Source organism: Bos grunniens, chromosome X (assembly GCF_055505025.1).
Source record: "Bos grunniens cultivar Pamir isolate PY7600 chromosome X, Bosgru_T2T1.0, whole genome shotgun sequence".
Classification (NCBI taxonomy): Eukaryota; Metazoa; Chordata; class Mammalia; order Artiodactyla; family Bovidae; genus Bos; species Bos grunniens.
The window spans coordinates 29,991,827-30,018,356 of NC_141194.1; the positions used below are offsets into that span (position 1 = coordinate 29,991,827).

The window sequence follows — 26,530 nt, forward strand, 5'->3', positions numbered from 1 at the left end:
GACATCTCCTTAGGTCTGATACCATTTATAATAATAGAAGTGGTAAGCAACGTGTCTATGGCACACTGGTTAATTCATACACTTGTCATTACTAAAACACAAAGCAAAACAAACACTATAACCATTGCTGCATAAAAATTACCTCCCAAGCTACAAATGCTTAACTACCTTTGATCCAGAAAGCTCACTTCTAGGAACGTGTCCTGCGGATATATTTTCGCGCAAGTGAAAAGATGAAACGAGAGACGTGTAGTGTTGTCTGTTAGAGCGAAAGCGGAAAACCACCACCCACATGTCCCACCAAAGGGGACCACTTAAGTAATATCCCACAAATACCCACTGGACTATGAGACATCTATAAAAAAAGTATGAAAAAAAGTGAAAGTGAAGTTGTGTCCAACTCTTTGTGGACTGTAGCCCGCTAGGCTCCTCCACCCATGGGATTTTCCAGGCAAGAATACTGGAGTGGGTTGCCATTTCCTTCTCCAGGGGATCTTCCCAACCCAGGGATCGAATTCAGGTCTCTCACATTGCGGGCAGACTCTCTACCGTCTGAGACAGCAGGGAATCCCTGGTTTCCTGGATTTTTTTCCTGAAAAAAGTATGAGGAAAGCATTTTATATGTTGAAACAAAAAGATCTATTTCAATATACTTAAGAATGGATTACTTGAGCCCATTCTTAAGTTTAAAAAATCAAGATGTATTAATGAATGCATAGAATGCTAGGTTCTAAAAAGTAGGAACCTATGTTTGTAATTGCTCATATACTACTGACACTTTGGGATACACAAGAAATTATTGATATTTATTCAGAGGGCAGTGAGGATGAAGTGGGAATAAGGTAGTGAGTGTCTTTTCACTGGCTGTGTAGATTTTTCATTTTTTGACAATATGAAAGTATTACCTATATAAAAGTGACTAAAATAAAAACAATGCAGTTGATACTTTTTTTGTAACATAACTGCGTGCTTTATTGAGAATACACAGTAAAGCAGTAATATAATACAATAGTAAGGCATATATTTGGTGAAGTCTGATATGTTGTGAAAATGCAGTAAAACTGAAGTTTTAAAAAAATAATTAGTAAATGTTACAGTGTTGGTGTTAAAACACAATATATTACGATACACAAGTAAGAACCCAGTACCTGAAAACAATGACATAACATGCCATGTGATGTTTATGTTTCAGTTACATTATGACTTACAGTTTACTACTCGGTGGTTATAAGGAACATGAAATAATGTCCAAATTAATGCGTAAAATGTAGCAATAAAGCTCTCAGTTTTTATTCAAATATTTTGAGACTCACTCCAGAACTAATGTCTAAAAGATAAAATAAAACAAAAAAGATTAAAACAAAATCAAGCATTCTATTTACCTCTGATTTTAGAATGAAACTTAAACTTCTTAGTAGGAAGTAAAGTAACTCCTTGTTTTAAATCACGGTTAAAAAAAAAAAAAAAAAGAAAAAGCCCAAAATCTCAGGTAAAGAAAAAGTCCAGTGTCACATAAAGGAAAAAAAAAAAAAAAAGCCAAGACTAAAATCAAATCTTCATGTCATTTGTTACCTTAGAGCTTTGGGTTTTCTTTTGGAAATTATAAAGGAAAAAGAAAATGGAGGAAAATGTTCACACAATGGACAGGTGGTGAAGCTGTGAAATCAGGTGTGCACAATTATTAGGAACACCCCAAAACCAAAGTGAGGTAGAAATAGCATGAGAAGCCATGTTGGATGTTAATTATCATTAGTAAAATAAGGAACAAAACCCACTCTCCAAAAGTTAATTACACTTGATGTAAGAGGTAACAGATTTGCAAAATGATAGATCACAGGGTGATTTCTATTGAATGGATGATAAAGAAGAGTGAAAGACTAATAAGACAAAATGAAAGAGTAAAGCTTTTTTCCTACCAGTTAGTCCTCTTGCCTGTACTCCTCCTTTCGAACGATTTCTGTTTACTTATATATATTTAACCTGCCTAAGCCACCAAAAAGGGGTTTGGAGTACCTCTTGGAACATTTGAATCCATTTACATTCCCACTCAACAAACCTGCCTGGAGTTACTTATAGAGAAAAATGCTGAACAGGGACGCAGGGTCCTGGGCGTCTGGGTGGATATTTAACAGTGTCATAATGTGATGGGGCAACTGTCTTCCACATTTTCACAAGGGTTATTTTAAATTATGTCTTGTGGCATTTACAAACTCATTGAAATGGGGAAAAAAACTTACAAAACTGGAAAACCAAGACACCCACTACTGTTTGACTATGAGAAAAGAACTGCGCTGTAATTATAAAGCTCTCTCTGTAAGGTTATGAACAGTTATCCAATCCTTTACATGAAGAGTGGTCTGCTCTCTCTGAGGGAATCTACAGCCCTCCTGCCTGGGAGTTAAAAATGCCTTCAGATGCTCTTTCATCAAAGCATCACTAACTCTAAACCGTGGCATTGTCAGCAGCAGGAAGCTGAATGAATCAACCAGTGGATTACTCTGACATAAGTCCTGTGTATTCATTCATATGTCCCTTAAAAAATTCAATACTCTAGTTGTCAGTGGAAAGTTCAAAATGAGAAACATCTGGAACCCTAGACCATGTTTTAGTGTGGTAGTTTCCTTCTGGCTTCAGGCTCCAGGGAGGATTCATTCTAGACCAAGCAGGTGAGTCTGGGTGATGAGAAGCAATTTCTTTCCATTAGGAAGTGGCAAGAACATTTGAACGAGAAATTTTAAATGTCTCTTGAAATTTATATTTACCTGTATACCTACAGTGCTTACATACCGATAGACATATAGATGTGTAAAACGAAAACCCATGGCCAGTCCCACTCAGTCAACAATTCCTAACAGAGCTATGTGAAGTAGTCATTTGGTGGTCTTAGAGGAAGTCCTATCTTTAATATGCAAGAAAAGAAAAAAAATCCATGAATTTCATATGGATACCACGCTAAAAGGATGCAAAACAATGCGCTGCCTCAGTTTGTGTTTGTGTGTGTGTGTGTGTGTGTGTGTGTGTGTGTGTGTGTAGGTATGTGTTTGTTTTTAGGGGTTTTTATAAACAACTTTTTTTTTATAAAGCACACATTAGTTTACAATCTTTCTTTATAACTGTTATAAAGTTTTAAACAACCCAAAATGCGTTCCATATAAAGAAATGGCAAGTTATTTAGCTATCAAGATTTTACATGTAGTTTTCTTATAACTTTTTGTACAATTGCATAGACGTGTAAAACCTGCCATTGTTAACAAAACAATAACAGACTTAGAAACTACTGAAATCTACAGTATAGTACCACTACCCTTCACAAAAATATAGATTTTTTTTCTTGTAAACTCTTACTGTCTAATCCTCTTGGTTGTATGAATATTATAAAAACCATGCGGGAATCAGGAGTTGTAAAACATTTATTCTGCCCCTTCTTCATCTGTCATAACTGAAACTAAGGACTCCATCGCTCTGCCCAAATCATCTGCCAAGTGGAAAAGGCTTCCTACATTGTGTCCTGGAAAACAAAGAGAGAGAGAGACTTGATGCAAGGTGCAGAGATCATCACCCCAACTCTTTGCTGCTGTGGAAATCATCCCCCGTTTCTAGGTGAAGACAACACAGACGCTGCATCGAGGGGGATACACAACAGGGCTTGGTTTTTCACCAGTGTTCCAGGAAGAAGCAAAGCCTTGTTAATGAAGCCATTCCACATTGTTAGTATCAGCCTCCTATCAGGGATCAGACTCTTAGCATCATAGAAATGGCAAAAGTCTAAGATTATACTCCTCTTCCCTGTAGATATATATCAGGATTCCATGGAGAAGAGCAAGATTCCTGTTGTAAGAGGAGTAATTCATGGTGGCATGTATCTTTTCCACCTTGTTGTAGGAGAATATTTACTATGTACTTGTATTTAAAAGACAATTTGTTTTTACTATCAAACAACCACCACCATAACTATCACCACTACCATCACCACCACCACCACTCTACCATAGCCATGATGTGAAGTCTTCATCTCAAGGCTGTTACAAGCTGTTGGCTCACATCTAAGGCTATGGTGGAGGTGACTGTTTTCTCTATGTTCTTACTTGAATTGAAAGATAAACTCTTGACCTTTTTATGCACTACTAACATTTGAATTAGGAAGCTTCCGGAAAAAAAATCACTTTTGGCTCCAAATTATTTGAGAGCCTAATTAGAATATGACCCACATGTGTAGCATGCCTTTGTATATCCTGTGAATCCATTTTTGATCTCCTCCTAAATGAGGGTTAAAGAATAGCCTTTTAATAATAATACGACATGACCTAGTATTAATTCCCCAGCATGGAGCATAAAGGCAGCCCAATGTCTCTTGATACTTTGTGGTGAAATTCAGATCTAGAGTAAGATAATTTGAGACATACTTTATGACTTGCCTTTTCATGTATGTCCCATATTTTTATACGGCTAATTTTAATTCTTGGACATTATTAAATCATTCTACTATTCAAGTACTGCCTTTGAAAGGAAAAATGCTTTACTAGGCTATTACTACCTTGCCATGTATCAACTTTACAGATTCCCATAATAATTGTTAAAATCCCTATAAAAATTAAAGATAGACTAGGGCAGGCATTCTAGTCTTAATATTTATTTCAAGAGACATATCATTTTTAAATATACGAGAGGATCTGAAGAGGATTCATAGGCTGGCACTTAAACAGCCATGGCACCGGATCAAGTTAAGACTTATTAAAAGTTTAAGGCAGTGCAGCCATTTATATTATGGTGACCAAGTTTGTAAATCTCTTTGAGCTTTATTAGGGCAGAAATTTTCAGTAAGGACTAATTGTGCTGTAAAAAAATTTCCTCTGGATTTTGGGTTTTCTAAACCATAAAAACCACACAAAGACATAGTGAGTCCTTTGCTGCTCCTCAAAGCACAGATATCAACCTGATGCCAGCAGGTTAGAGAACTTCTCTTGTGTCTCTCTGGGAAAGCTGTACAATTATTCATGTGTGGTTGAAAATAGATGGACTAACTGCAAATTTTAAATTGCTTACAATCTTAACAACAGTCACTGAAACCACTAAAAGCAAAAACCCAAGATTCTTACAACCTGACACCTAAATATAATTCCAACCATTTCTCATGACCCACAGCTGCCTATAGTATAGTCTACCTGGTGGCTAGAAACATGTATTATGAAACAGGCCAGAAATCACTCCCTCCGCCATCAGCTGATTAACAATGATTACAAAGGGCCTATTTTAGACTGTGTACCAGGAGATGTAGAATGCGGTTCAAAAGATAATCAAGACAAAGAAATGCATTTATAGATTAGGTAGCCAGGTGGTACTTTTCCTACTCAAAATGGTGTTCAGTTACTACACGGAAGAAAAAGTCTTGAGTCTCTTAAGAGGCCTAAGTTCTAGGGGTATCTGCTGTTTACAAAGTTACCAGGTCAAGCAGAGGGTCATGGTTCTTAATATACCACACACATGCCCACAAAATGTTAGGTGGCCGTTAACCTATCCAGATGGTTAAATGTTCACAAATGACCTCATGGCTGTCCAAAAAAATGAAAGTATCTATATGATGCCCTTCATGACTGTGTTTACCTATACCCATTTCACCAGAAAAACAATTCTACAGTTTTCCATGGAGGTTTTCCTTCGAGCAAAAAAAAAAAAAAAAAACAATTCTCTTGCTCGAAATATTGCCCCAAAGAAATCATACACCTGAACCTGCTGGAGGCATAAAACCACACACAAGTAGGGACACAGAAAGTAAAGGTTTGTATACTGCGTCTATTATCCATGTGTGGAAGGCAGCAGACTAGTGAGAGCCTTCATTTCACCTGACAGATTGTTCTAAAGCCAAAATGAAAATCTCGTAACTAGGAGCACTAGAGGCCCTGAAAAACAGGCAGGATTCAGACATCTGCGATGAGCTTCAGGCACAAGTAGACCGAAAAATCTGTCTATAGCAAGTATTCATTTCATCCATTCTTAAGCAAGGACTGTTGACGAGAATGGCACCGTGCATTTAACATTAGGCTAGCTACATGTTTTTCCGAGTCAGCGTGAACTGTGACACATTGAGTTGCACGCGCCACCTCTGCCTCAGGGAGCTGTCTGCTGCGGTGATTGGAACTGAGAATTTCTGGCAGAGCCCCAAGACCTCAAGAGCAATCTGGCACTCTGTTTTTAAAAAAACACCATTCCCAAAGAAATGGTGAGCATTCAACTGGCCAAAGGAACAGCCAGAATACCGTGGTGAAATGTGCTTATCTTCTCTCCTAGAATGTACTCTTGGAAGAAAATATCTGGTCTACTGTACATTTGGGGGTTATTTTCATAACAATAAAAAACATCACTATTATTTTGATTCCCTGACTTCCTGGAAACTTGTCTGACTGTAATACACCTCAGGTAGTAAAGTTTCCACATGCCTGTGGGATTTCAATCACATGTGCTGGTCTTTTCTAAAAGTCATTCATAAGAGACATATGTTCAGGTGGTTAAAAAAAGACAGTGCGACTTTTTACCACAAGTTAGAATAAATTTTAAGGGGAACTTACCATCAGAGTGAACCCAAGAAGTCTCACATTAGAAGGCAAACCGTCAGGAGCATTCAATACTTCACAGATTCAGGTTTCCTGTTTCTCCTCCCAGCCCACCACTCCCCTCCCTCAGACCCACAAGCCTTGGAAGGGAGTACAGGTGGAGACACACTGGAGGGTCATTCAGTCGATTAGACCTGCATGGCATGGTTTGGCAGAATTTCCAGTGTGACTCCTTACATTTAAATGAATCAGTGGCTACTCTTGTCCATGCTCTTGCTAAGGATTCAGAACCCTCTCCTAAGGACTCCCCACCCATCCAGCCTGTCTCCCACCAGAGTATACGCTATTGCCACCCATGGGAGAACATTCCTTCTCGCTTCCTTCATACTCAACTCTTGGTAAGCACGATCTTGTTTCATTTGGGCTGTCACTCAATATGTCATTTCGTGAGGTAATTCAGTGTTTAGATAATATTCCAGGTAGTATGCAGAAAGAAGTGGCTTTTACTATTAAACCCCAAACCACATTCAGTGATAACACTGTACCCTACCTATAAAAGGCATTAAAAAAGTCCCTCTAGATTCCAAAATTCACTTTTTATTCCTGACCGGGTGTGGGTCTATTTGGCTCCAGATGCCAAGTTAAAAACAAACAAACAAACTCCTCTAATGGGCAAGTTGAGATGTCATATGCTTTTCACACATTGTTTTCTAAGTGGCAGTAAAGCACATAGTTAAGAGCGTGGCTCTGGACCCAGACTGCCTGGATTCAAATCCTGGCTCTGTCACCTTGGACACCCTGCTTACCCGCTTATTGACTCAGTTTCCTTATCTTTAAAACAGGGTTGATATGAGTACCTACCTCAGAGGCTTGTTGTGAAGATTACATAATGAAAAAGATGGCAAGTGCTTAGAAAAGTCCTTGGGAAACAGTAAGTGCTCAAAAAAAAAAAATGTTAGCTAAAGTGGGAAAGAGAGAGTGTAGGAACCAGGAAAAAGAAAATGAAAACAAAATGAAGTCATCCCAGAAGAATAAAAACCAAGGGCACTGGCAGAAAACACTAGGGTCTTGGAAGTGGAAGGAAGCTTTATGACTCATCGACTATGTGCGAGGCTAAATGTATTGTGAAGATTTTGTTTGTGTTGCAAATGGCAATAGATGATGAACTTCAGGATCCCAACTTAGGGACTTTGAAGGGTTGCCCTTTAAGAGAGTCCTGTTCCCCCAACCCCTGGTCCTGTTGTCATGGTGATGACAATGGCCATGAACATTGGAGGCATGTTCCTCATGAGCTGCAAGTGGAGAGGTGACTACCATCCTTACATGATGACACGTGTAATACACACATGCGCGTGCACGCACACAATTCTTACACAGACGCCAAACATAGAAAGCGGGATGAGACAGACAGAAGCCATGGCTGTGAGCCTGAATCTCACTAACCTCTCTCATTGGCTTCCCAGGGGTATTTCTTCCTTTAATAATAGAGAGAGGAAGAGGCAGAGATATCAGAAAGGAAAAAAAAACATGCATAAATATACAGTTTCATACCAATTTGCTTCTTTTACCAAACAAATGTTGAGATGACAATTCATTTATCCCCTTCTGGAAAAAAAAAAAAAAAAAAAAAAACAGAAACAAAAAACCCAAAAGACACATCCAGTCAAATAACCTTTACATACACTTAAAATCGGTGTAAACAGATAACATGATCCAGGAGACATCACTCAGAAGATCCATAGAGCTCATGTGTTTAAGTGGATGAAAGCTGGCTTGGCAGGGAAACCTGACAAGCTGAGGATTGTTTTCAAGGGCAACTGTAGAATCTCAAGTTTACTGGCCAAAAATCTCAGAATCTCTTCATTGTCCACTTGACAAGCAACACCCAAACCATACACGGTAGTTGGTTTGGAGTGCCAAAAATCTGCACTGCGAAAGCAAGGTGGAACACTGCTTCTTAGAGCCTAGACCCCATCCTCTCGGGAGAACTTGTTCTGTCTGATAGGAGCTCAGCATGTCTGTGACGGGACTGGGGGCATTGGAGAAAACGGAAACAAAGCAGGGAGGAGTTAAGTCCCGCTATGGGCAAGCCCTGGAGCACAATTCAGCAATGAACCTTCACCTTCCACCTCGTGATTCAGCAGATTCCGGGAGCCTGGAGGGTCAGCCACAGACCCCCCTGGCTTTGTTGGTGTTCTAGAATCCTATGTCTGTACATGCGGTTATGTGTTTTCAAAAAGCAGGCTGTGCTGAGAAAGTTTTGCTATGCTAGTATTTATAACTGGACAGAAAATGAGGGACTGCTGATCATACCTGGCACGTCTCGGGCACATAATCTCCTTTTTATCTCCAAGGTACCCCAAAGTGAAGTACTGGTTGTTAAACTTTGGCTTTAATAGTGGGATATTTCCTAAAACAATCTTCTCTGGAGTCCAGTATGTAGAGCGAGATATAAGCAGAGCAGAGCCCCTTCCCCCAACAAACCATGGTCAGTGCGCAAGCCATGGCTCCAAAAGGACCTACGAACCCAGGATTCCTTGTCAAGAGCAAAGAGGTCTGGAGCTACTCATCCAGAAGAAAGCTTTCAAAACTCAAGCCTAGGGTTGAACTTCTAGCATACAGGTAAAGGTTTTCTAAGTATGACCTTCTCTTGCTTCCCCCTTCCTTCCAATTTTCCTGATTCAGCCCTTTCTTGGGGATACAAAAATGGCAGGCATGGTGATGTAATAAACATGGTCAAGGTATTCACGATGCTCTTCAAACCAGAAAAGAGAGAGAGACAAAAAAGTACTGGCTTAGCAGTTGTGGGCATTTCCAGTGGTAGGACCATAGCAGACAATGGGAAAAAGGAAAAGGGGAGAACAGCATCATCTTTGAGGGCCCAAACCCAGCGTGAATAAATCATCTATTCTCCTTGACACCACTGGCAAAATGAAAAAGAAATCTTTTACTTCATGGTTATACTGTCTGGTGGTAGAATTAACTCTCTTCCCCTATAAGACTATATGAGCTCCTTGAAGGTGGGTCCACATGTTGCTCACCTACCTCTCTATCCCTGATACCTCTACTGTACCTTGACACCGTGGGTATTTGGTAACTGCCAGGTGAACTAAGGTAGGAAGGTCACCACACTAGGTCATGGCCAAGAGTCCTTTGATGTTTTTGGATACTTGGCCTTGCTTGCTATCCTTTAGCTTGGATGCCAAGGGCTGCTAACTGGTTCTGGCTTGTAACTTGGGTCTATTTTTCTATTTTTTTAATTTAAGTATAGTTGATTTACAATGTTGTGTTAGTTTCATGTATATAGTAAAGTGATTCATATATATATATGAATATGTATGTATGTATGTTGTGGTGGTTGTTTAGTCACTAAGTTGTGTCTGACTCTTTGCGACCCCATGCACTGTAACCTGCCAGGCTCCTCTGTCCATGGGATTTCCCAGGCAAGAATACCGGGGTGGGCTGCCATTTCCTTCTCCAGGGGATCTTCCCGACCCAAGAATGGAACACACGTCTCCTTTGTCTCCTGCACTGCAGGTGGATTCTTTACTACTGAGCCCCCTGGGAAGCTATATATGTGTGTGTGTATGTAGTATGTATGTGTGTGTGTGTGTGCACATACACACACACACACACACACACACACATATATATATATAGTTATTTATTCTTTTTTGGGGGGTAAGTTTTTTTTAAGAATTTTTTGATGTGGACCATTTTTAAAGTTTTTATGGAATTTGTTACAATATTGCTTCTTTTTTTTTTTTTAGGTCTTCAACATACACATTTATTTATTTTTTTAAAATTTTATTTTATTTTTAAACTCAACATCACTCATTATCAGAGAAATGCAAATCAAAACCACTATGAGGTACCATTTCACACCAGTCAGAATGGCTGCAATCCAAAAGTCTACAAATAATAAATGCTGGAGAGGGTGTGGAAAAAAGGGAACCCTCTTACACTGTTGGTGGGAATGCAAACTAGTACAGCCACTATGGAGAACAGTGTGGAGATTCCTTAAAAAACTGGAAATAGAACTGCCTTATGACCCAGCAATCCCACTGCTGGGCATACACACTGAGGAAACCAGAAGGGAAAGAGACACGTGTACCCCAATGTTCATCACAGCACTGTTTATAATAGCCAGGACATGGAAGCAACCTAGATGTCCATCAGCAGATGAATGCTTCTTTTTTTATGTTTTGGATTTTTTATTTTTTTTTTGCCACCCATCATGTGAGACCTTAGTTTCCCAGTCAGGGATTGAACCCACACCCCCTGCATTGGAAGATTAAGTCTTAACTGCTGGACCACCAGGGAAGTCCCCATATACTGTTTTTCTGATTCTTTTCCCACAGAAGTTATTACAAAATATTGAGTCTGGTTCCCTGTGCTATACAGTAGGTCCTTGACTTGGGTGTATTTTTAAAGACTTCAGAACCTTAGGAAGGTCAGGGTTGTTAGAAAGCAATGTGATTTAGTTCTGGAATGTAATTATAGTTACTAGAATGATAAAGGTTACAGATCCTTATTAGTTCTTCACCAAGCCATATTCAGAGCTCAGGATCAACTGGTCACTGCTGAAGGTGCAGCAGATGCTTTGGATTGTTTCAGGCACCTCTTCAGAAGCCATGCTTTCTGTGAAATGGACCTCCCCAAGTTACATGATCCCTAAGTTCTTTCAAAAACCCTCCCTTGTCACTTTGGGTTCTGGTGTGCTTATTAGCATAGTACAAACGGAGGTCCACTGTGTGTTTAAAAAGACTTAAAACACATGCTTTATGCTTGTATCAGGAGTAGTTTCTATGCTGGCAAAACAGAGGCTCACTGGTTGCGTCATTAAACAAAAATCTTTACTAATAAATCAAGTACCAGATAAAAGTTGCATTGCAAAAACACATTCTTTGGAAATGAGTCTCCTTAGACTTTGGGTTAGGGGGTCCATCTGGCAATGTGGTATGCTGTCTGTCAGGAAATGAATCAAGAGAAAGAGGAAGTGTGTCGGGGAGTCCTGAGTCTAAATAAAGGGCTTGATCAGGTCTGGAGAAGTCGCATTTCCTCAGGCAGTGGGAACCCGAGATGATTGGCTGTAATTCATTGTTCAGAGTCATAGTCCCAGGATGTTCCTATTTCTGGGTGTCTTTATTAGCTTCTGTATCTCAATTCACTGACTGTTTTTAAAAGTTCAGGAAGAATGAGTCCCTTTTAAGGATCTCTGTTTCATTACAAGTAAAAGAAGACTGAAATGGCTATAGTTGATTGAAAATGCAGGGTCTTTGGTGAACACAGATACAAATGTATAAATCAATTCAGAGGCAAAGTTTTGCTGAGCTTTGCAGCACTGAAATCTGTGACTGTACATACATCATGAGCTAGAGTGGACAACAATGTAATCATGTAAAGCCGGAGTTGGCAAAGTTGCTCTGTAGAGGGCCAGATAGTAAGTATTTCAGGCTTTGTCAGTCACATGGTCTCTGGAACAGCTCTTCAGCTCTGGCACAACTATCTGCCCTTGGAGTGAGAAAGCCTCCGTAGACAATATGTAAATGAGTGGGGGTGGCTGTGTTATGATGACAGCTTAGTTATAAAGGCAGGTAGTGAGCCAGATTTGGCCCACAGACTGCAGTTCACCGACCTCTGATGTAAAGGAGCTTGGATCCTTTCTGGAAGCCGAGAGGAAAGAGAAGGGAGCCCCAAGGGGGCCTGGGACTAGGATGCTTCCATCCATCTGCAGGCTTTCTGTTGTTCTTCCATGAAAGAACCACAGACAAGGCTTGAATTGTAGGTTTTGCAGAGCTGTTGGGTTGCTAATTTAGAGGCATTTAACAGACTGTTATGTGGGCTTATCTCGGAGGGGGAGTATGAGAGAGGATGGCATGGGGCTGTTGGGGATAAAAATAATGTCAGCAGGTAAAAGATGATACAGGCAGCAGACAGACCCGACTAACAGTGCTGACCACTTCCTGAGTTGTCTCACTGCACTAAGAGCTTATCTGGGATCCTATCATTAATCTATATGGACAGTAACACCTCGTTTTTACAGGGGCCAATACAAACCCTGACTAGGGAAGCATTTTCTTTCATGAATGTGCATGCATCAAAAAAGCTCTTTGTTTGACTGCTAAATGATCAGAGATGTGTGGACAAATCGCTTCAAGAGTTGATGTTAAAATGATGTTTATTGTTCGTTCTAACTGGGTAGCATTCCTATAGAATGATGGTGGGGATTTAGAAATTATCTTATGATAGATAATGATTCTTATTACAGTAGAGTTCAACTCCTCCATTTATACACACAGGGAGAGATTATATAGATAGATTAAATAGATTAACTACAAATTGGCTAACATTCTGGGTTTAGAATACACCAAGGCCCTCAAGCTCCTCTGGTGGTTGTGAGTAACTAACCAGAGCTAGAGATTCATCAGGAAAGATAGGATTGCAAAGCTAAACACGCATACATGCTCAGTGTGAACTCCCTGCAGTTTAGAGCCATTCTGAGACAGGGTAGTGCTGACTATCACCTGATCACTAAGCGGAGGAGCAGGCAGCTCCCTTTATTAATTCGTAGAACAGTTTAGCAAGGCCATCAAGATAAAAGCTGAAGCTCAACTGAACGAGGCTCTTCCCTCCTTTGGGTATCCAGGTACTTCTAGTGGAATGGTGAAGATTAGCTGATACCTGAAGAGTTACTGCTAAGTCAAAACTGTGGGAAAGTGTAACAAAAAAAGTTCTGAATTTAAAGTACACACTCCCCTGTTTATATGTTTTATATTTATGAAAAACATAATACTAAAAAGTCTTTTCCTCTGTGGGCAATTACCTAGCAGGGTTAAGGAAACCATGAGGTGGTATTTAATAGCACTTTTCCACTAAATGTCAGACCTTTGGGTCTGACATCTGTTTTAAGTTATGCAAACAGCTGTCCAAGACAGCTGTAGCAAGCATGAACTTCACTTTTTGTAATACACCAATGGGAACGTGGATGGCAGACTTAGATGAAAAATCCAGTGTTCTCTAAGACACTAGCCAGGTCTTGGCAGAAACTTCCATGGTGAAACTTTTAAAACATCATTTAAAAAAATATATATATATTCACCTGGGTCAGGAAAGCTGAAATCAGTTAGAGCAGTATTTTTTTTTTTTCCGGTGAAAATGCAACATTTAATTTTGTATGTCTGTTCTAATTTTTTCAATGCATGGATCTTACTTGTTTCTTTATTAATAAAAGACTGCAGTTGACCTTTAAACATGGGTCTGAACTGCGTGGATTCACTTACACAGATTGTTTTCAATAAATAATAGTACCTGTATTTTCATTTAACAGATCTTTAACATAAGTGTAGGGAATAGTGTACTCAATTATGGATCACAGTGCTGCTGCTGCTGCTGCTAAGTCGCTTCAGTTATGTCCGACTCTGTGCGACCCCATAGACAGCAGCCCACCAGGCTCCCCCGTCCCTGGGATTCTCCAGGCAAGAACACTAGAGTGGGTTGCCATTTCCTTCTCCAATGCATGAAAGTGAGAAGTGAAAGTGAAGTCGCTCAGTCATGTCCCACTCTGAGCGACCCCATGGACTGCAGCCTACCAGGCTCCTCTGCCCATGGGATTTTCCAGGCAAGAGTACTGGAGTGGGGTGCCATTGCCTTCTCTGATGGATCACAGTATGTGAAACTAAAAGAACTAGAGTTTGAGTCCTGATTCTGCACAAACTATTTCAGCTTCCAGCCCTTGGTTGAGTCATTCACCAGTTCCTTTGTTATTAGTGAAGCAGAGATAGCAGTATGAAGATTTTCAACTGCTAGGAAACAGTGTTTTTAAACTACTGGATCAGAAATCAATATAGTGGGTTGCAACCAGCATTTTATTTTTAAATACATAAAACAGAAACAGTGTGAATTGTATGTAGTAAAGAAAGTATTGTCATGAAACTTGTTTCTGATCTTTGTGTGTATATGTGAGTGTATACATATATGTGTGGTATATATACAGTGGGTACATACATATATGTGTGTACATACACTCACAAATAACTTGTATCTTTACCCCAGTCTGAGATGTAATATGTTTCTCTTATTATGGATAATGATCAGAAAAGATCAAAAGCCACGGTTTTGAACATCAAAGATGCTAAAATGATCTTTCAAGGCCCTTCCAATTTGGGATAGTCTGTAATCCTGAGACGTTAAGAATCTCAAGATTTTTGGCTTAATATCAATGTATCTACCAATTGTTAATATAGTCCCACTAAATCCTACTATATATATATATATATATATACACACACACACACACATATATATGTATGTGTATGTACGTATTATCATTCTTTGAAAATAAAAAAAAAATGCCTTTAGTTAGAAATAAAGTATCCAAAAATCCACTTTTATAATTTTTAATTTTTGGGGTGAAGTAGAAAAGAATTGCTTTATTGCAGGGAGCCAAGCCAGGAGTCCAGGATAACTAGTGCTTAAAAGACCTGAATTCATCTAAGGCTTTCAGGGAAAGGTTTATAAAGACAGGGTGAGGGAGGGGGTTTGTGTGTGTGATAAGCTCATTGATTGGTTGGTGGTGAGGTAATTAGGAGTCAGCATCATCAACCTTCTGGTTCCCACCTGTCTGGGATCTAGATGCTTGAAAAAGCACTTTTTAGAGTGCATCGATCATCAGCCTTTTTACAATGAGAAGACATTTTATCCATTTAAATTTATGGACAGATAGGTGTCATACTGTGACATATAACAGGAAATATATATTTAGTCTTTGTCCCTCTTGAAGGCACAATACTCTTAAAACCCTTGGAATTTCCTGTGGTGAGCAGCAGCAAAGTGTCTTTTGTTATGTGCTACTGAGGTGACTTTTGGATGGATGCTGGTTGCCAGGGGAGCCAATCAAGTGATGAGAAGGTTGGAACTTTGAGTCCTACCCCCTGACCTCTAGGAAGAGAAGAGGGCATGCCTGCGTGCTCAATCACTTCAGTTGTGTCCAACTGTTTGCAACTCCACGGACTTTAGCCCGCCAAGCTCCTTTGTCCATGGAATTCTCCAGGCAAGCATACTGGAGTGGGCTGCCATGCCGTCCTCCAGGGGATCTTCCCAACCCAGGAATTGAACCTGTGGCTCATGCACTGCAAGCAGATTCTTTACCACTGAGCCACTAGGGAGCCCAGAGGGGAGGGGCTGGAGGTTAACTTTAATCACCAATGGCCAATTTAATCATGATTTAATCAGTCACACCTATGTAATGAAGCCTCCACATAAACCAGAAAGAACAGGGTTTGGAGAGCTTCCTGGCTGGTGAATGTGTGGAGACAAAGTGGGGAGAGTGGTGAGCTCAGGGAGGGCATGGAAGCTCCACCCCCTTTCCCCATGCCTTGCTCTATGCATCTCTTCCATCTGGTTGTTTCTGATTATATCTTTCTATCAATATCCATGATCTAGTAAAGAAAATGTCTCTCTGAGTTCTGTGTGCTGCTCTGGCAAATTAATTGACCCGAAGAGCGGGTTGTTGGAATCTCTAGTGTCTAGCCAGTGGGTCAGAAACCCAGCGGACAACCCAGACTTAAAACTGGCATTCTGAAGTGAAGAAAGGAGGGGCTGTCTTGTGGGACTGAGACCTTAACCTGTGGACTTTGATCCTGTCTCTAGGTAGGTAAGAGTCAGAATCTGAGCTGAACTGGAGCACATGTCTCCTGCATATACTTGCTGGTATATGAGAACTGTTTGGCAGTGTGGGAAAAAGAACCTACTCATTTCAATGGGGTACAAAATCATAAAGGGCCTATGATAAGGTATAATTTGGTAGGAATTAACAACAGCAAAAAAATGTCAGGGTCATTGCATCACAGAAAGACCAGTCAGCTCTTCCAGCACCTTATCTACTCTCTTATTCTGTGTTTGTTTGTTGATTTGATTGTGTTTGCTTCAGGACAATGAATGAATTCTCTCAGGCCACCAGGGTACTGTTGAGTAAGTAGGAACTTGGTTAATGGAATTGGTTTCAGACAAAGCCTGCTTATGCTGTATTTGAGAAGTCCAATTAGCACTCAGGGGATGAAATGCTTCCATAAGCACTAATTTAGTAAACACTAACCAGGCGGCCTGAAGAGTTTCCCAGGTTTCCATGCAAGTAAATTACCATCATACAAGTGAATGTAAGATCAGAGGCTGACTGCCAAATACCCTATCAGAGGAGGTGTATTTCTGATCTTTCACACTCCTGTGCTGTTTAGCCTCAAGGACTTTAAGAGGGGGATGCCTAGCTCCCATTTTAAGATAATCAGGATGGCCAGGGACCTAGTATGGGGATGAAAAGGCTGCCACTGGGGAAGCAGAGCCCTGCACCTTGCTCCAGTCTCTCCTTGGATCTACTCCAGTGGTTTGGATGTGAAAGAAATGCCTGAGGTGACCACTAACTTCCCACAGAATCAGTAAACAAGCTTTCAGGCCAAGGACTTGGGATGAGACGCAGGTCTGTGACCTTCAAGAGAAAGCTGGGGGTCAGTGAAATGTGTGTGAAAGTTGGGCTCCACAGCACTGGGCCCATGAGGAGCTGTGTGACCTTGAGGAAGACCCTTGCTCTGCTTGAGGCTGACGCCCTCCTGTTTATCTTGAAGGGTGTTTCTAGGGTTCTCTCATGGCGCAGATGTCTCCATCATAGGAGTAATCCAGTTAATTGTGTGGTGATTTGAACGTCTAGGAGGGCTGTGTCCCCAACTGACTATAAGCACCTTGACGGCAAGAACTTGGCATTTCTCCTTTGCATCCCTAACACCTTTGCTGGTGCATAGTAGGCACTAGTGACAGGAGGCAGGATAAAGGTGAATGCATTTGATTTTGGTCAGACCAGCATGCAGTCTTCCTGTTATGAATCAGGGCATCTAGGGAGACAGTGAAGGCAGGATGGAGAAGAGGCTGGCCAGGTGGGGGATAAGGAGGTGGGTGGAAGACACAAGAATTTTATCTCTTAAAATCAACACATCAGAGGCACTCAGCAGTGAAAAGATGGCTGGTGCAGACATTTAAAATTAGCTTCCCCTTACAGTTCCTTAGCAACGCTCTATCAGAATGTTATTGTTTTTAATGTGCATTGCACAATGCTCATGCGCACATCAAATAGCTGGGAAATGGCCATTGTTAACTGACACTGAACCAAAAGATAGGAAAAACATAGGACTGCAAACACCCTCCTCATTGCCCTTATGGAGAGGAACAAATAGCCCCATTGTCTGTTGCCCTTCCCTCCTTGGCTGCCCATTAGGGGTGCCAATCATTGGCCACCTAGCCTTGTGCTTTCTCCCCTTGGCTTCTCTAGAATTTCCTTCTATTTGCTCACAGGTGACTGATACCATTATGTTTTTTTTTTATTAATTGAAGTATAACTGACATATGACATTATATTAGTATCAGGTGTACAACCTAGTGATTTGACATTTGTATGCATTGTGAAATGATCACCCTAATAGGTCTATGTACCATCTGTCACCAAAGTTACAGGTTTTTCTCTCGCAATGAGAACTCCTAAGATTTTCACTCTTAGCAATTTTCAGATTTGCAATACAATATTATTGACTCTTGTCCACCTGCTCTCTGCCATTCTTTTTATTCACTGAAGGGGGAGCGGGTCAGTGACTTTGTTTTATGTTAGGGCAATGAACCAAGAAAAATAGTCCAAGAAACGAATGCCTTTCTTTGTGAAAATTGTATCCTATCTAAGGAAGTGAAAAAAATAACAAACTAGTACATATATATTTAACTGTACTTACATTTAAATGAAGGGGTAAGATACAGTTTTAAAATATACATAAAGGGCATCAGATTCGAAGCTCAAGTGCCCACCACTACTATACACTAGGCATATTCTGCACTTTACTGTATCACGTGGTAGCTGTATGTCTCTGGTAAAGGCACTGTCAAGGCATTAATTTCCTCATCTGTAAATCTCACTTAGTAATTGCTCCACAGTAAAAGCTATCTCATCATTAACTCTTCAGACTAATGTGCCGAGCAAGGAAGACACCTTATAAATGTTAAGTTAGTATTCTTATTTCTGGAAACAGCTTATTTGAATTGAAAACACTCTAAGTCAGAAATTCACATTTGAAAAGAAATTCTTCTCACAATGATCCCAAGTTGGCATTCTGTCAGCACTTGTTTATGTTAACATGGAAACTACACATGCCAGTTGTGTATGGCAGTGAGTAGTCTACTTCCGGTGAGTCTGAGTAACTTCCAAGTCATGGCACTTACCTCTGGAACTAGGGAAGGAGTTGTTGAGTTGCTCCATCACTTCCTCTAACCCTGTGCTTGAGTCCTGGGGAGGACTGAGAAGGTCTTCCTCGCCTAAATCAAAGCAAACACAAATAATGGCAAATTACACTTTAGGAAAAAGACAGTGAGACTAGAGAAAAGGTTCATGATAGCATTTTAAAATCCATCATAAATTCTTTGCCACTTGTTCATAAATAACAGAAATAAAAATAACCTCTCAAGCTTACTAATTAGGGAGCAGTTCCTTCAAGGGATGAAGAATTTCATGCAGATATTTGTGTACATCATTATCTTTGGAAGAGAAAACTGTGTACCTGCTTAGAAGTTAAGATAAAGTTGCCATAAGTTGCTTATGCCCCGTTAACAAATATGAAATGCTGTTCTTTGTAATAAAAAAGGATTAGTGCACACTTGCAGTGTGTCTCTTCAACACAAAAGAAGAATGTGACGTTTTGGATTCACTTTATGAAAGTAAGGAGTGAAGACACTGATGTATTTTTTCCACTCTTTCCTTTGACATTTAACAAAAAAATACAAACAAAACTCAAGCACCTTTGAAGTCCAGTTTAATAGGGAGAAATAAGAATTTCATGTGACCTATAAAGGTAATGAAATATTGGTATTTTAAGGACTGTACGTATCGAGATACTAGAAGTTATGTTCCTTTCCCCTTTGTTACATGGGGTTACTTCATACTTATGTTTTTGGAGGCTTACAAAGGGAAATTTGTTTTTAATTTTTGAGAATTTGTTTCTGTGAAAAGAGAAAGATGATTTGGAAGGAAAGGAGGTTAGGCATGGATGGTCTTCTGGGGATGGGAGTCTCCTTGTAGTGTTTGTTGATCTGTGTCTCTACTTTTTATTCATGTCAAGGAAATACACCTCAAATAGCATTTGCAGTAAGGAGAAATTTCTTAAGAGCAAACAAAATTATTTTGAACTTTGAAGGTCTCTGAAAGTCATTTTTCATAATATTCAATCTTCCAATTGTGAAAATAACGTGTTTTTGAGTTCTGTTTGTTCAGTACATTGTCACTTCCATTCAAAACAAGACCTTGTTTCAGCAAATCAACAATAATGGACATACTTAAGGACAACCTCAGGTTCACATCTGACTTTAAAAGGGAGCCAGTGATATAATGACTTAAATATGCTTGTCATTTCCTTTGGTGTATGCCACTTGGAATTTCATCTCTGATTATAACCCTCCATTTATTACCAAGTTTTCACCTTTTCTTTCTTAAAGCAGAAGCTGAAAGAATCATTGGCAATGCTCACCATTGAGATAAAATCATATGCAAGGTGAATGTGAGACTGTATACCATTATTAGAAAGGAGGGCTAAGGACCTGGGAGAGAAAAAAGCCTCTCTGATTCGGTAAGTCTCCTGGTAACATACCATAGGAAACCTCTTTGAAGTACTAAGGACAGGAAATGATTGCTAAAGAATTCAGGTCATAAGGTGGAAAAGGAAGTTAGAATATTTATCCATCCACACGCACAAACTACTTGCTCATATCCATGCCTTTAAAAATCAAAGAATGAAATTCAGCATGTGTAGTTTCTGCTTGCCTGTGCTTTTAGACTACCATCATCTGAAAAAGATGGAATGAACGAAAGATCGCCAGAAGGAACAGGATGCTGACAGCTGCAGGGTTGATCACATCTCTTGGTTCCATTACCAACTACAAAATTTTGCTGATTTGGGGAACATAAGGCATTTTTCATGGCATCAAGTCAACTTTAGTGATTGTACACATTACAGAATAAGTCGGTACCAATAGAGACACTCATGAGCAGCTATGTTAATATTTCTGACAGTTTAATTACCTCACGCTGGAGCTCTAGGAACTCCACTGGACTGTGATTAAGGTTTACGTGCAGTTCAATGAAGTGACTGACATTCTTCTCCCTGAATTACTTCAAGGATCAAAAAATAGTATAAACCTAATGATGTCAACCAGGCATAACTGTCATCTATGAGTCTCAAAGGTATGTGTCTGAGTAGGAATGTAAACTTGGCTTCTTGGTTTCAGTGGAAATTTTCATGGCAGTGATCAATGTGTCTATTGAAACAGTTTTTGAAGGCCTATTACATCCTAGGTGTAAACATAAACAAGTAAAATATAGTCTGTTCTTAAGATTTTCACAGTAAGCAGAAACTCCTTTGGGTTTAACTAATCTCCTTTAAGAATCAAAATCAGAATTATATATATGCATGAGCAGAGGTGAATCAACCACCAAAAAATGTTTTTTACAGCCTAATATTTTCTGTCAGATTATACTGGAAAAGTGAAAACAGCTGAATGACACCTGAAATTAAAGGAATGCCACTGGACTATTCAACACTGAGTCAGATTTTAAATGTTAAAAAAAATTCAAAACAGATTTATTTATAAATTCAAATGTTTCTCAAAAGCCAACTATGTGGCAGGCAACTGCTCTGAGCAGCAGTCACCAACCTTTTTGGCACCAGCAACCGATTTCATGGAGGACAATTTTTCCACAGACCAGGGTGGGGGCGATGGTTTCTACATGATTCAAGCACATTACATTTGTTGTGCACTTTATTTCTAGTCTTATTACATCAGCTCCACCTCAGATCATCAGGCATGAGATCCTGGAGGTTGGGGACCCTGGGTTCTGAGTACTGAGATTATAGCAATACACAACTAAAAAGCTTGGTCTCCATGGAGACATTCTTATAGAGGAATACAGGCCTCAGAAAAGAGGGCCAGGGAAGGGCAGTGAGGAAGACTCTGCAGAAAGAGGAGTCTAAGAAGTCCTCATTAATAAGGGGCAGGTGAGCTAAAGTGTTAGGGACTTAAAGTAGTTATTAGAAAGAAGACTTACAGCCATGTAGCTAATTGAAGGAAGAGTGCAGACAGAGAGAATAGGAAATGCAGAGACTCTGAGGGGAGAGTATGATTGGCTTGTTCCAAGAAGACCAGGAAGTTGGCTAGGGCATACAAAGTAAAGTGACCAAGTGTTAGAGGGCACGTGCTTCCCTGGCCCAGGAATTTGGACACGGTCATATGCCCTGCTTTGGCCAATGGAATTTTAGCAGATATGACATAAGCAGAAGCTTGTAATGTCCTTGGGTGATTGAGCTTGCTTTCTTGTGCTTATGTGCCATAAGAAGTACAGGATCCAGTGGTATGCTGACCCAAGGAGGATGAGAGACACGTCAAACAGACTTGACCCCAAGCCACAACTAGGAGTTGTGCTAGTTGAGCTCCAGCACAACTCCAGTCAACCAACAGATGCATGAATGACAAATACGTACCTTGAGAATTTTGCGATTATTTTGTTACATAGCAATAGCTGACTGGTATACTCTGTTTTGGAATAGCTCAACTGGAATTCTATCACCTCCACTAGCTTTGTTCGTAGTGGTGCTTTCTAAGGCCCACGTGACTTCATATTCCAGGATGTCTGGCTCTAGGTCAGTGATCACACCATCGTGATTATCTGGGTCGTGAAGATCTTTTTTGTACTGTTCTTCTGTGTATTCTTGCCATCTCTTCTTAATATCTTCTGCTTCTGTTAGGTCCATACCATTTCTGTCCTTTATCGAGCCCATCTCTGATTTTCTTGAAGAGATCTCTAGTCTTTCACATTCTGTTGTTTTCCTCTATTTCTTTGCATTGATTGCTGAAGAAGGCTTTCTTATCTCTTCTTGCTATTCTTTGGAACTCTGAATTCAGATGTTTATATCTTTCCTTTTCTCCTTTGCTTTTTGCTTCTCTTCTTTTCACAGCTATTTGTAAGGCCTCCCCAGACAGCCATTTTGCTTTTTTGCATTTCTTTTCCATGGGGATGGTCTTGATCCCTGTGTCCTGTACAATGTCACGAACCTCATTCCATAGCTCATCAGGCACTCCATCTATCAGATCTAGGCCCTTAAATCTATTTCTCAGCAGTGGCCACAGGACTGGAAAAGGTCAGTTTTCATTCCAATCCCAAAGAAAGGCAATGCCAAAGAATGCTCAAACTACCACACAATTGCACTCATCTCACACGCTAGTAAAGTAATGCTCAAAATTCTCCAAGCCAGGCTTCAGCAATATGTGAACCGTGAACTTCCTGATGTTCAAGCTGGTTTTAGAAAAGGCAGAGGAACCAGAGATCAAATTGCCAACATCCGCTGGATCATGGAAAAAGCAAGAGAGTTCCAGAAAAACATCTATTTCTGCTTTATTGACTATGCCAAAGCCTTTGAGTGTGTGGATCACAATAAACTGTGGAAAATTCTGTGGGCTTTCTATTTTGTTCCATTGATCTATATTTCTGTCTTTGTGCCAGTACCATATTGTCCTGATGACTGTGGCTTTGTAGTAGAGCCTGAAGTCAGGTAGGTTGATTCCTCCAGTTCCATTCTTCTTTCTCAAGATAGCTTTGGCTATTCGAGGTTTTTTGTATTTCCATATAAATTGTGAAATTATTTGTTCTAGCTCTGTGAAGAATACTGTTGGTAGCCTGATAGGGATTGCATTGAATCTATAAATTGCTTTGGGTAGTATACTCATTTTCACTATATTGATTCTTCCAATCCATGAACATGGTATATTTCTCCATCTATTGGTGTCCTCTTTGATTTCTTTCACCAGTGTTTTATAGTTTTCTATGTATAGGTCTTTAGTTTCTTTAGGTAGATATATTTTATTCTTTCCGTTGCAAAGGTGAATGGAATTGTTTCCTTAATTTCTCTTTCTGTTTTCTCATTATTAGTGTATAGGAATGCAAGGGATTTCTGTGTGTTGATTTTATATCCTGCAACTTTACTATAATCATTGATTAGTTCTAGTAATTTTCTGGTGGAGTCTTTAGGGTTTTCTATGTAGAGGATCATGTCATCTGCAAACAGTGAGAGTTTTACTTCTTTTCCAATTTGGATTCCTTTTATTTCTTTTTCTGCTCTGATTGCTGTGGCCAAAACTTCCAAAACTATGTTGAATAGTAATGGTGAAAGTGGGCACCCTTGTCTTGTTCCTGACTTTAAAGGAAACGCTTTCAATTTTTCACCATTGAGGATAATGTTTGCTGTGGGTTTGTCATATATAGCTTTTATTATGTTGAGGTATGTTCCTTCTATTCCTGCTTTCTGGAGAGTTTTTATCATAAATGGATGTTGAATTTTGTCAAAGGCTTTCTCTGCATCTATTGAGATAATCATATGGTTTTTATTTTTCAATTTGTTAATGTGGTGTATTACATTGATTGATTTGCGGATATTGAAGAATCCTTGCATCCCTGGGATAAAGCCCTCTTGGTCATGGTGTATGATCTTTTTAATGTGTTGTTGGATTCTGATTGCTAGAATTTTGTTAAGGATTTTTGCATCTATGTTCATCAGTGATATTGGCCTGTAGTTTTCTTTTTTTGTGGGATCTTTGTCAGGTTTTGGTATTAGGGTGATGGTGGCCTCATAGAATGAGTTTGCAAGTTTACCTTCCTCTGCAATTTTCTGGAAGAGTTTGAGTAGGATAGGTGTTAGCTCTTCTCTAAATTTTTGGTAGAATTCAGCTGTGAAGCTGTCTGGACCTGGGCTTTTGTTTGCTGGAAGATTTCCGATTACAGTTTCAATTTCTGTGCTTGTGATGGGTCTGTTAAGATTTTCTATTTCTTCCCGGTCCAGTTTTGTAAAGTTGTACTTTTCTAAGAATTTGTCCATTTCTTCCACGTTGTCCATTTTCTTGGCATATAATTGTTGATAGTAGTCTCTTATGATCCTTTGTATTTCTGTGTTGTCTGTTGTGATCTCTCCATTTTCATTTCTAATTTTATTGATTTGATTTTTCTCCCTTTGTTTCTTGATGAGTCTGGCTAATGGTTTGTCAATTTTATTTATCCTTTCAAAGAACCAGCTTTTAGCTTTGTTGATTTTTGCTATGGTCTCTTTTGTTTCTTTTGCATTTATTTCTGCCCTAATTTTTAAGATTTCTTTCCTTCTAGTAACCCTGGGGTTCTTCATTTCTTCCTTTTCTAGTTGCTTTAGGTGTAGAGTTAGGTTATTTATTTGACTTTTTTCTTGTTTCTTGAGGTATGCCTGTATTGCTATGAACTTTCCCCTTAGGACTGCTTTTACAGTGTCCCACAGGGTTTGGGTTGTTGTGTTTTCATTTTCATTCATTTCTATGCAAATTTTGATTTCTTTTTTGATCTGAAAGAGATGGGAATACCAGACCAACTGATCTGCCTCTTCAGAAATTTGTATGCAGGTCAGGAAGCAACAGTTAACAGACTGGTTCCAAATAGGAAAAGGAGTATGTCAAGGCTGTATATTGTCACCCTGTTTGTTTAACTTATATGCAGAGTACATCATGAGAAATGCTGGACTGGAAGAAACACAAGCTAGAATCAAGATTGCTGGGAGAAATATCAATAACCTCAGATATGCAGATGACACCACCCTTACGGCAGAAAATGAAGAGGAACTAAAAAGCCTCTTGATGAAGGTGAAAGTGGAGAGTGAAAAAGTTGGCTTAAAGCTCAACATTCAGAAAACGAAGATCATGGCATCTGGTCCCATCACTTCATGGGAAATAGATGGGGAAACAGTGGAAACAGTGTCAGACTTTATTTTTCTGGGCTCCAAAATCACTGCAGATGGTGACTGCAGCCATGAAATTAAAAGATGCTTACTCCTTGGAAGGAACGTTATGACCAACCTAGATAGCATATTCAAAAGCAGAGACATTACTTTGCCAACAAAGGTCCGTCTAGTCAAGGCTATGGTTTTTCCAGTGGTCATGTATGGATGTGAGAGTTGGACTGTGAAGAAGGCTGAGTGCCAAAGAATTGATGCTTTTGAACTGTGGTGTTGGAGAAGACTCTTGGGAGTCCCTTGGACTGCAAGGAGATCCAGCCAGTCCATTCTGAAGGAGATCAGCCCTGAGATTTCTTTGGAAGGAATGATGCTAAAGCTGAAACTCCAGTACTTTGGCCACCTCATGCGAAGAGTTGACTCACTGGAAAAGACTCTGATGTTGGGAGGGATTGGGGGCAAGAGGAAAAGGGGACGAAAGAGGATGAGATGGCTGGACGGCATCACTGACTCGATGGACATGAGTCTGAGTGAACTTGGGGAGTTGGTGATGGACAGGGAGGCCTGGTGTGCTGCGATTCACGGGGTCGCAAAGAGTCGGACACGACTGAGCGACTGATCTGAGATCTGAGATACTCTGTTTCAATGGACTGAACCAGCAAGATACCAATGTTTACAGATTATCTTAATCATATGCTGATATGTAGCTATAATATTATGTGAAGGCGTTAGGCGCTCAGTCATGTCCGGCTCTTTGTGACTCCATGGAGTATAGCCTGCCAGGCTCCTCTATCCCTGGAATTCTCCAGGCAAAAATACTGGAGTGGGTAGCCATTCCCTTCGCCAGGGGATCTTCCCAACCTAGGGATCGAACCTGGGTCTCCTGCACTGCAGGTGGATTCTTTATGGTCTGAGCCACCAATATTACAGGCAACTCCAAAATGTTCCTGACTCCAACAACAATATAGTGACCATAAACCTCCTCCCACCAAAACTACCCTCATTTGTTCAACAAGAAAACATTTAGTGAGTTCCAACTGTGTACACTGGGAACTTGGAGAGCCATCATCTCTACTTCACCAATGCATTGCCTGCTAAAATAGCACTGCCAATTTTTAAGGGATTTCTAACTTAGTTAATCGCAATTCTTTAGCATTAATACTT

The 26,530-nt window shown here is 39.9% G+C and overlaps 1 protein-coding gene across 23 annotated transcripts in view; it reads right to left on the reverse strand.

The window, feature by feature from the left end:
• Positions 1-946: 946 nt before the first annotated feature.
• DMD (dystrophin) overlaps positions 947-26,530 on the reverse strand; it is a 2,667,987-nt gene continuing 2,642,403 nt past the window's right edge. For 16 of the 23 annotated variants that reach the window (XM_086387503.1, XM_086387509.1, XM_086387500.1 and 13 more), the window contains 2 exons: positions 18,801-18,893; positions 947-3,508 (listed from right to left, as the gene is read on the reverse strand). In XM_086387503.1, coding sequence (XP_086243629.1) covers positions 3,411-3,508; positions 18,801-18,893 — 191 coding nt within the window. In that variant the 3' untranslated portion in view covers positions 947-3,410. Of the gene's footprint in view, positions 3,509-7,987; positions 8,024-8,099; positions 8,154-18,800; positions 18,894-26,530 lie in introns of all 23 variants that reach the window. The other 7 variants (XM_086387510.1, XM_086387504.1, XM_086387499.1 and 4 more) reach the window with 3 other exon arrangements.